At 32.8% G+C, this 11,665-nt stretch overlaps 1 protein-coding gene across 2 annotated transcripts in view; it reads right to left on the bottom strand.

Annotated features, from left to right (window-relative positions):
• Positions 1–3,361: 3,361 nt before the first annotated feature.
• Positions 3,362–11,665, bottom strand: part of EEA1 (early endosome antigen 1) — a 127,748-nt gene continuing 119,444 nt past the window's right edge. For both annotated transcript variants that reach the window (XM_021687326.1, XM_044915358.1), the window contains exons 23-29: positions 11,448–11,633; positions 10,097–10,228; positions 8,422–8,607; positions 7,207–7,445; positions 6,832–6,952; positions 6,138–6,236; positions 3,362–5,436 (exon numbers count right to left, since the gene is read on the bottom strand). In XM_021687326.1, the coding sequence (XP_021543001.1) occupies positions 5,314–5,436; positions 6,138–6,236; positions 6,832–6,952; positions 7,207–7,445; positions 8,422–8,607; positions 10,097–10,228; positions 11,448–11,633 (1,086 nt within the window). In that variant the 3' untranslated portion in view covers positions 3,362–5,313. The remainder of the gene's footprint in view (positions 5,437–6,137; positions 6,237–6,831; positions 6,953–7,206; positions 7,446–8,421; positions 8,608–10,096; positions 10,229–11,447; positions 11,634–11,665) is intronic.

Raw genomic sequence — 11,665 nt, 5'->3', positions numbered from 1 at the left:
ATAGACAGGACGATGCTTGAGGAAGTCATGTGCAGCACAGTTAATTCTTTGAGGAAAACACAGATTTCACCATGTAAACCAGGCAGTACAGACAAGTGCAGCATAAAGGCTCTTGTACAAGGGCCAAGTACTATTAGAATGGAGGGTCACAGTCTCTGTATAATAATCTCAGATATTTATCAAGAACAAGTAGAAATGAGAGGAAAATCTGGAAAACAATAACTACTGTTAATGTCTAAGAATAAATGAGGAAAAAAAAAAAAACGGGCAAAGAACAGGGACTAGACTTCAAGTGAGTTCCTAGAGATGGCACCCAGATGGGATTGAAAGCAATTATGTCCAGGAGAAGATAATACAGATTCATGCAAGAGAAGACTTAGGAAGAAATTTCTGGCCAAAAAATAATATACATAATTTTTAGAAAAAAATCAACATCCTCTTGCAGGAATTTTTAATATAAGCCAAGCCAAGAGGAGGGCAATGGACTGGAACTAGGCAATCTCTCGGGATTCCTTTCTAAAGTCCCATGAGTCCAGTAAGTATTTATATGTATAAAGAACTAATTTCACCCTTAAATCTCATTCAAGGGAGAGAAAGACTGAGTAAAGTAGTGTCAAGATGTAAAACAGCTTAAGAATACGCTATATACAAAGAAATAATAGACACTCCTGGTCCATCACAGCACTATTCACAATACCCAAGAAGTGGAAGAAACCTAATGTCCATCAAAGGATGAACAGATAAAGAAAATGTGGTACATACATACAATGGAATACTGTTTCAACCTTTAGAAAGAAGAAAATTCTGCAATTTGCTATAATATAGATGAACCTTGGACATTATGCTAAGGGAAATAAGCCAGTCACAGAAAGACAAATTGTGTGATTCCACTGACATGAGGTAATTGAAAGTAGTCAAATTCATAGAATCAGAGTAGAACAGTGGTTTCCAAGAGAGGGGGAAATGGGGAGTTACCAAGCAATGGCATAAAATTTCAGTTAAGTGAGATGAGGAGGCTTTAGAGGTCTGCTGTACTATACACTTAAAAAGCTGTTAAGCGTTCTTACCACAATAAAATTTAAAAAAGAATACGCTATATATTTAAACTGAAATTCTATAAAGCTCATAAAAGAACATATCTAATATATAATCTAGTAAGTCCTTAAGGATATTCACATTAAACCCTTCAGAAGCAAGCACACATTAGAGTAAAATGAAAAAACACTTCAGGAACTTCGGTTCCCAGGAAAAACACAGTAAAAAACGATGGCTTACTGAGCCGTCAGAAAAGTATCTTTAAATGCTCACCTAAGAAACAAACAGGGTTTTAGAGGGGAAGGGGGTGGGGGGATGGGGTACCCCAGTGATGGGTATTAAGGAGGGCACGTACTGCATGGAGCCCTGGGTGTTATACGAAAAAAATGGATCGTGGATCACCACAACAAAAACTAATGATGTGATGTATGGTGACTAACATAACATAATAAAATTTTAAAAATAAATAAATAAATGCTCACCTGGGTACTAAACTTAGATACAATGAAAGAAGGAATTACTTCAATATTGTTTAGTATTTCTTTGTAGTTGTTAATTTTCCACAATAATGAATGGAATGAAAAGGGAATGTCTTAAGCAAAATGGCTTTAGTAATTTCTCTTGATATTATGAACTTAATTACTATTCTAAGTTAAACATCAAAGCTTACCCCATCTACCTCCAAGTAGAAAGTTGTAACATTCTGTAAATATATACAAAATGGTTACTATTTTGTACTCTTTTTTTAAATAGGCAAAATAATTTACAGTCACAGAATACATCTACTAGAAAGAAATGGTTTTTTAATATCATCTTTAACAAATTAAAAAAAAAACAAAAGCAACAATTCAATAAGGATCCTTCCATTGTTCTTTATACAAATTTAAATGCTGTTGTGTAATTTATCAGTTACATTTATAATCAATAACCATCCACTCACTGAGTTTAGAAATTACAGTATTTACTGAGCTAAACTCTCTCACAAAATAAGGCACAACTACATGATCACAAGTAGTAAACACAATACAAATAATGAATCCAAAACCTAAATGAGAAAATATTCATGCAAAAGTTTCTATAGAAACTATGAATATATGATCCAGTTCAAAGAAGTACAGAATGTCATATACATAACTGCATCATGTTACAATAAATTCATTACTTCTACACAGAAAGAACTTACCTATTTCCAATTCTTTTTTATACAATTTTACATAAATTTAGTAAGTTTATGCACAATATTCACATCTGCAACAATAACAAATTGATCATTAAAATTCAGGCAAAGGGCGATTAAGACACGATAATGTGTGGCACATTATAATTACAGAATACCATTCATCAAGTTCATGTCTAGGAATACTAAATTGATGGCACATTTAAATCTTATGGATCAAATCATCCATGGTTTTATAGCCAAAGTGCATTAAAAAAAAATTGCTATAGTCAAACAGGTCTTGAATATCAAAATATATGATCATAATCTGCTCTCCACTTAAAAGCTAAACATTTTTATGCAAATGCAAAGTTAAAAAAAAAAGTGGCTTCCAAGTTCTCAAAACTATAAAATAATCTTAAAGCCTTTCTAAGACAGATGGGAAACTAACAAATTTGGCAGTTACTATTTAACATTACTGTGAGGAAACTATTAAACTAGCTAATTCCACATTAAGAGGTAGTTGAACAAAATGTTATTTGTACACTGCATTGAGGTCTTTGTGTTTGTTTCCCTCTTTTTTCTTCAAAATGAACTAATTCTTTACCAGCAGCTTTGTCTTCTTCCTAGTAAAGAAAATCTGTAGGTATAGTTTACTGTACACTAACCCAGCAAGACTTGAATTCACATTTCTGTGCTGGGGTTTGGAATTTACTAACACGTGATGCCAACAGACTTTGCATTAGAGCCAAGAGCTCAGACATGCCAGTTACAATTCACTGACAAATAATACCAGCAAACACCTAAAATGTAGAGACAGTAAGAACTCAGAAGATGGCTTTTTAATTAAAAGAAAAAGAAAATCCTTTCTGTTTCCAAAACACCTTAAATTAGTGAGAGTTAATAAGCAAAAAAAAAAAAAGTTTCATGTCTAATATGATTAGTATAGTAGCCTACGGTAAATTGTTCAGGATCTATGAAATGAGATCAGCTAGATGAAAACTAGAAAATGACTCAAACACATATGATTTTATTTGTTGTCCTCCCCACAATTTGGGGGGAATCTGTGGGTGGGGGGACAAGACAGGAAAAGGCCTTCAGGGAACCCAATTAGGAAATGAAGTGAACAAATATTTGAATCTAGAATCCTCATGAAGTTTATGATCTTTAAAAAAGAAAAAAAAAAATGGTGCTATGAATATCTATTTTTCCAACGTAGAAAGTTTCTAAGTTTCACACTAAGTTTCTATGTGTTAAAGTATAGAATTAAGTGTATTTGAAGAGTATATGAAAACGCTTAAATAATTTTAGCTCAATTTATATTATCCAACTATTATTTTTAATAAAGAATCATTGTAGTTCTTCTTTATACAAGCTCAAGGATATATGTTTATCTAAATCGAGGGACTCAATCAGGGTCCTTAATAGCTACTGACAACAGGATTTTTCTTAAATGGGTTTTTTTAAATAATTAAATGAATATACAACAATCTCTTTTAGTTCATAGATGTTACAGGTAAAGCATAAACATAACTTTATTTCAGCATGATATCTGAAAGCAAGTGTGTATGATAAACCATTGCAAATGAAATATTAAGTCCCATCCTTCCCTGCTACTATTACCAAATGATTACACTGCACAAATGGATAACCTTATATTTTTTTCTCTAGAAAGAATAAACCAATATTAATGACCTCTCTACAGATGTTTTCCAATTTGCCAAATTAATAAGACCATGATAAATTAAAGTTCAATTCCATTGTTCAGCAAACAAATAAACTAACTTTTAATTATCCTTAATTAGCCATTCCATTTTCAGTTCTGATTATAACTTTGGGATTCCCAAATACATTTGTTTTTGGCGGTATTCTCCTCTCCAGCTGTTACTTCAAAGTAATTTCGTATCAGTATTTTTGCGAAGTAAAAAGATTTACCAGCTGATATGGAACCCCAAATTCACAACTATTTTAAATTTAAGTCAAGTTCACAACTTTCAAAAATGTTTCCCTATTAGGTAAGAAGAAAATATAAAGTAGACTATTTAATGTCTCCTTACTGTTTGTATTTATTTTCACAGATAAGACTAGAGCGATATCAGTTACTGGCTTTAAGATGCAAAATAATAAAACAATAGTGAAGCTGAGCTATGCTTGGAAAGGTTAAGTCAAAAAAAGGGAAAAAATAGATCCATTAAAAAAGCAAACTCAGATTCCCAAAGATGCAGGAGAGACAATATGAGGGTATAATATAAAGGCTAATCTCAGAAAACTTCCCACTTGCAAGAAACTGAGACTAGAACCATTATACAATTTCTATTATTCATCCTCCATCTGGGGGTGAGGGTGAGAAGTTTTATAGAATTCTTAATTGAGAATATGTGAGAGTTTAAAAATGAGATAGAAAAAGACAAAGAAAAAGAAAAATTAACCCTAATCTTTAAAATACAACCCCAGGATAACCATAAAGTGAGCAAACTGATTTTACAGAGGTTTTCATAAAATCTACCCAAGAGAATTTAATCAATATTGTTAAAACAAAAACCATGTTCAAATTCATGATTAATACACATTTCAACATAAACTGTATTTAGAACACTTGAGCAGTAAATTTGTAACATAACAATGCAATTGAGCTATGGACCTATATATAAGGAAAAAAAGTTTTATAGTTCTGTGCATGACTTCACGAAGCGCATTTAATATAATTAATGTGCTACTGTGCAACATATATCACCCATGTACATTTTTGTATACTAAATTTGGGAGAAAGAAGTAAGCTATGGAAGTGTATTCATGTCATTTGTGAACAATGAAATAATATTTAAAAAAATACATTGCTATTTTCTGTCCAAAGTTTATTTACATTTCATTGGCTAATTCTAAACTTGGCATGAAAGCTGTTCCAGGGGTTAAATGGAAAAAAGTAATGAAAGATGAGCCCAAGTCTCACAAAAATAGAAGAGTTTTACTTGATATTGATAACATTCCAAAATATATGAATTCTAATTTGGTCTAATATTGCAACCACTGTCCAAATCAAATAGTAGTCCAAGACCTCTATTAAGTGCATTTATTAAAAATCTAATGTTAGTGTAATACTACTCCAACGTTGTGGTAACCCATTATCCTTGCAAGTCATTGAAACATGCATCACAGACACGAACAGGCTTCTTGGAAGAAGGAGTTAAGGCATTTTTGGCTGAACACTCAGCACAGAAGATATTTCCACACTGTCTGCAGTGATGCTGTAAATGAGAAAAATTAAACAATTTCAAGCATAAAAACAATAATAAAAGCATTATGAGACTAGAAGAATACTGCAGACTGCACTGTGAAGGTATACTAACTTTCAAGTGATTAGTGTATTATTTAATAATATAATATTTCAATACATCAATTTAATCCCTTAGTTAATCCCTATTTACTAGATACTATGCTAAACATTTTATATGGAATTTATCATGGAATTCTCAAAAGAACCTTAAGAGGCATCTAAAAAGTGATAACAAAACACCTCATTCTACCAGGTGAAAACCATTCCTATTTGCCAAGTGTTTCAGGCATAATTTCGTCAATAGGAATATAAACCTGAAAGATCACATGGTATTATTTAGAATAAATTTTTTTTTAATCTCTACTTTTTTAAAAAAGAACCCAATGATGACTAAAACATGAGTTTAATACTGGCCCACTGGTTCAGAAAATGATTATTCCAGAGAGCAACTCAACAGGAAGGCAACGACTAAATTTAAAACTAAAACTCAAACACATACGCTGACCAGAAACTAGACTGCATAAAATTTAATGATTCTATACAGCTGTAAAGTTTCAATAAATAGAAAATGTTTTTAATCTGTCAAATGCAAGATTCTGTTCATGGTTAAAACATTCATTGATACTGAGAAATAAAATCCAGAACCACAGCAATATGAACAAAATCATTTACCCGTCTCACTGTTACTGAAAAGCCTTTCCCACAGGCCATACAGTTTTGTACTTCATTGTCTTCAGCCCATTTCCTATTTAACGCTTGTGTGTGTTTGATCTGTTTAAAAAAAAAACAAGTGCCCATGCATTATAATATTCAACATTTTGAAGAACGATGCGTAATTTCTAATTTGGTGCCCAAGTTTTATAAAATTTTGACTTATAAGCACCATGGGCTAAAACTTTAAAAATTAGAAATACTTTGGTCATTTTCCACTGTCAAAAGTTGCTACATTCTTAAGTCTGAATGACAAAAATAAATAAATCAAATTTTAGTCCTCAAAGACATTGGTCATTTCTAATCTTTAGTGATTTCCTATCCATTCCAACCTTAATGATGAATCCTTTCTGGGCACCAAGCCGATCACTTCTTTTACAAATAGTGACTCAACTATTCCTTGGTGCTTCTGAATTTTCCCAGTACTGACAATTCATGAATGACAGGGCTTTCTAACTAATCCCAGGGGTCTCTCAGACAAATTCTGTATCGCTTTTACATAACTACCCATAACACCTACAATACCGCTACACAGAAAGTCACCATTCAAAAGTATTTATTAAATATTGGAGATATTTTTAAAGATTGAAAATATGCTTTTCACTAAAAGTTAATTCTGGACTGAAAAGCAGCCTCACGTTACCAGATGACCTACTTGAAGGGACTGATTTTCTCTGCCCAGCTCCTGCACTGCTGCAGTGGTATTATCCAGCTTTCTCTGCAATTCTAGGACTTTGGTTTGAAGCTTTTCTATTTCACCTTCTCCTTTAAGACATCTAGAATAGATTGCAAAGACATTATTTTTTTTTTAATGATAAAGATCCTTCTAGAACATAGATAATAAACTACTTCAGTAACTTCAAATATAATACATGAATTTCAACTATCTGATTATTTTAAGAGTTAGTTTTTAAATGGTTACATAAATACCTATAGGACCCACACATTTTCCCCAAGACTTCTATTTAAAAAAAAATATCTTTTCGTCACTTAGAATAGAAATAAACTGATTTGACTAGACATCAATCACCTTTCTAGTAGTGCTCTCCTTTCATCCTGATGATTCTGAACTGTGGCTTCTAATACTGCAATTTCACCCCGTAAGTCATCCGTCTGTTTCTCGAGCTCACTGACTCTCCGCTGACTGGACTGCCACTCCTTCTTTACAGTGCCTAAGTTTTCATTTAATGCTGTAATCTGCATGGTAAGTTTAGCTTCATTTTCTTCATGCTTCTTCATTCCTATTTCTTTTTCTTTTATTTCAGAATGCTGAGAAAAGGAAGAACAGTGAGGAAAAAACCTATTACAAAAGTAATGCAAAATAAATTTAATTAGCTATTGAATTTAAAGTATTGGCAACATAAATAATATTACTTCTTCGGGAAAGAAGGCAGGAGAATGTATTTCATTTTACACTAATAAAAATGATTCCAAAAACATCTGTGTAATCTGAACTGGCTCAAAGGCTACTATGCTGAAATGATGGTCACCAAGCTTCTTATAACACCAATTAACATAAAGCAATGTGAGATTTTCCTTTTCTCACTAGAGCAGGGGAACAACACATAGTTAGGGATAGCAAGGTGTCCTGGACACAAAGCTGGCATTTTCCGTCTCAAAATCCACATGCATCTTTTTCTCTATCAACCTGCCAAAAACTGAACAAAACAAAAACAAAAAACAAACAAAAAAAATACAAACCCTTCAAATCACTGTGTGAACGTGAAATTGCAAATCTTCAACTAAAACATACAGCACTCAAGTTATGTGGGGCTATTTGGATTTAATTCAACAGAGGAAAGCCAGATGCTTCCCATTTTGGCATGTACAATTTAGGGAAGGAAAAGTAGACTTTGGTCATCAAAATTCCAAACTGAAGTTTCCGTTCTCCCTTATCAACGTTCACTTTGACTAAAACAAATGAGTTTAACATCATTAGCATTCACGCCATTTACCTCAACCTACATAGTTGTGGATTTGTTTTTCTGGCACTAAAAGTGTTGGGTTTTTTTTGAATTATGTTTTATTGAATTTTCACTTATATAAACCAAAATATAATTCAAGACTAAAATATTTCCAAGTACATATCAGCTATTTAAACAAATCAGATCTCTTTTCTCAATCAAAAATTAAAATGCTAGGTAAGAGCATTTAAATCCTAACTTCTAAGTAGAAAAATCCTTTCTTATTGGATTGACATACACAATCAATCACAAAACACATTCCCCACCATTAACTTACTGACCAGTTTAGCTTCCTTCTCAGTAAATTCTTTCTTCAGCTCATCTTCTTCCTTTTTCACCTGCTCTTTTAGCATTTGCTGGTTTCTCTTCTCCTGTTCAAGGGTTGCCTTCAAGGAATCTACTTTCCCTTGAAGCTCTAATTTCTGCTGAATCAAAAGCTGTTTCGCATCCTTGAGATTTGTTACCTCCTATTGAAAAAGGCCAAAAATAAATCATCCTTTATGGTAAATATTTCCAAATGTAGCTGAAATGTAGACAAGTTATCATAACAATATATACAATATAAGTTTTAACTTCTTCTCTTAGGAGATTTTTTTTTTTTCCTTAAAGTTCACTATTTTAAACAATTGGTTAAAAAGATGCAAGATTATTTACTTCCTGCTCAACAACCATTTAAATTCAAGTAATAACTTTACATGCGTGTTTTGATTCAATTATGTGAAAAACTTCCTACCCCCTATTTTCCCTTTCTTCACTTAGCAAGCATTCATTGGTCACCGCTTAGGCATCAAACACTGTGTTAGGTTTTAAGAATATATATAAAAATGAATTATATACATTATCTGCTTTAAGGAAGTCATGGTGTATAAGAATATAATGATATAAAAAGATAATTATAAAGCAAAATGGTAAGTATATTGGTAGACATAAAAGGTAGTGAGAGCACTCAAGAGAGAATTTAACCTTTCTCTAAGAAAATTAGTAACTTTTTACAAAGCAAATTATAGACAATTAGTTTTTTCAACTGGCACCCTACTTATGCTTATGACAGGAAAAATGTTCAAAACAGATTATTAAAGATTTTAGGGAAGAAAAACTATTGAAAAAACAGAATCCCCTAAAAATCTTAATTTTAAACTCTCATATATTTTTAAGCTTACTATCTATAAGCATAATTTTCCAAATCAATAGCTCTCTTTTTTATTTTTTTAAGAAGGCTCCATGCCCAGCACGGAACCCAATGTGGGGTCCGAACCCACGACCCTGAGATCAAGACCTAAGCTGAGACCAAGAGTGGGATGCTTAACCAACTGAGCCACCCAGGTGCCCCCCCCACACATTTTTTTAAATTTAATTAGGCTCTACACTGGGTGTGGAGCCCAACGCAGGGCTTGAACTCACAACCCTGAGATCAAGACCTGAGCTGAAATCAAGAGTAGGACACTTAACCAACTAAGCCACCCAGGTGCCCCTAAATTAATAGCTCTCTTGATTATTTATCATCTCAACAAATCTAAATTTTTAGAGTTACTTTGCTTCATTCAGTAATTTGAAAACATAAGGAACATAGTTTCAACGTATGTATACAGATACTACGCAACACAAGGGTGAGAGCAAGAGTATTTGTCAAAACGACAAAACAATGTGGCACATAGTAGGTTTTCAATAATATATGTATTTTTTAATTTAAATGACAATAATACAGTACAGAGGGAAGAACAATGATTATCTTTTTTTTTTTTTAAGATTTTATTTATTTATTTGACAGAGAGAGACACAGCGAGAGAGGGAACACAAGCAGGGGGAGTGGCAGAGGGAGAAGCAGGCTCCCCGCAGAGCAGAGAGCCCGATGTGGGACTCGATCCCAGGACCCCGGGAGCATGACCTGAGCTGAAGGCAGTCGCTTAACCAACTGAGCCACCCAGGCGCCCCAGAACAATGATTATCTTAACATACCTTTATGCTTTCTTGCTTGTGGAACTTGAGTTCTTCACTCAATTTAGCAATTTCTTTTTCCTGTCTACACTTAATTTCCTCTATCTCTGCCAGTTTCGATTTTTCATTTACTAGTTCTTTCTCTTTCAGTGACTGTAGAAAAATAATCAAAAAGTAATTTTAAAATAAATACTTAACTGAAAATCAGTGTAATAAAACTGTCTCTGCCCCTTTCTACCTAAGTTAACTTGAGCAAACTACTTACCCTCACTTGCCTCTGTGTCCTTATTTATATAATGTGAACAACAGTAAGATCTTTATAAGCATTAAATAGTTACTGTTAATACCATAAAATGAATAGTGTCTGGCCAAAGTAAGAACACTATAAAATTTAGCCAAAACTACCATTCTTCTTCTCATTAATGCTGTTATCATTACTATTATTACCAGCAATATCTTTATTTAAGGCACCTAGCTAGTAGTATTACATATTATCTAATTTAATATTTATACTAAATAGCTCTTTTTAATCCTCATTTGATAAGTAAAGGAACAAAGGTTTAGAGAAGTTAAGTAATCTATTAGAGGTACAGTCAAAACTATAACAAGGTCTGACTGATCTCTAGCCCTTGCAGTTAAAGGCCTATATGCTATAGTTGTCTCAGAATTTTCTAAACTTGAGGCACAAATCATGACTATCATGTCAGCTTCAAACCCCTGCCCCAACAAAAGCATCCCCCAATTTTTTAAATTAAAGAGACTTTCAGGAATTGCACAATTAAGATATACCAATGAACTTCTGAACTTGTATACTTCAGAATAATATCCTATCAGCTGATGGAAATATGTGATTTCAACTATGAAGCCAAAAATAAAACGCTTCCTAGAATCTGAATTTCTCTTTCATATAGCATTTAACTGACTTTTAAAGGTATTGGTCATATAATAGAAGGCTTTCCACTCTATAATTTAGCATCATTTATGTAAAATATACTCCCACTTCCCTTAGAAAAAGCTGGCTCTAAATTTTAAGAATTATAAGCATAAGAATTCTAGAAAGTGTTATATGAGGTAGTTATGGAGCTATAAAACCTGTTTTAAATAACCAGGGGTCTATGGTGTAAAAAAGATTTGTTTGTAAAACTAAAAAGAGCAGTAAGAAAATGAGTAGAAATGACAAGGGAGCTATTAAGAAGTACTTCATAGCATCAAAATTCCAATTACCACAAGTATTGTATCAGAAACTAGAAGCCCATCTAAGGAGAGCTGTTGAAGATAAAGGTGATGCCTATATGGGGTAAGAGGTCTGACTACATGATTTCTAAAGCCATTGTAACTCTCAGATTCTAGATTTAGTCAGAAAATGAAATACCTTCTCTTTTTGAATATCCTGTAGTGTTTTACACTGCTCCTTCAATTGCTGTTCTTTCTTTGCGGACTCCTGCTCCAACGTAGCCTTGGCAGTTTTCAATTCTTGAATCAATTTATTTTGGTTTCCAATTTGATTTCTGTTTGAAATCAAGTCCTCCTGTGCTAGAGAAAGCTTCTCTTCTACAGACTTATAAAAACAATTTCCCCAAATTATTATGT

Source organism: Neomonachus schauinslandi, chromosome 5 (genome assembly GCF_002201575.2).
Source record: "Neomonachus schauinslandi chromosome 5, ASM220157v2, whole genome shotgun sequence".
NCBI lineage: Eukaryota > Metazoa > Chordata > Mammalia > Carnivora > Phocidae > Neomonachus > Neomonachus schauinslandi.
This window is presented reverse-complemented; position numbering and strand designations above follow the sequence as displayed.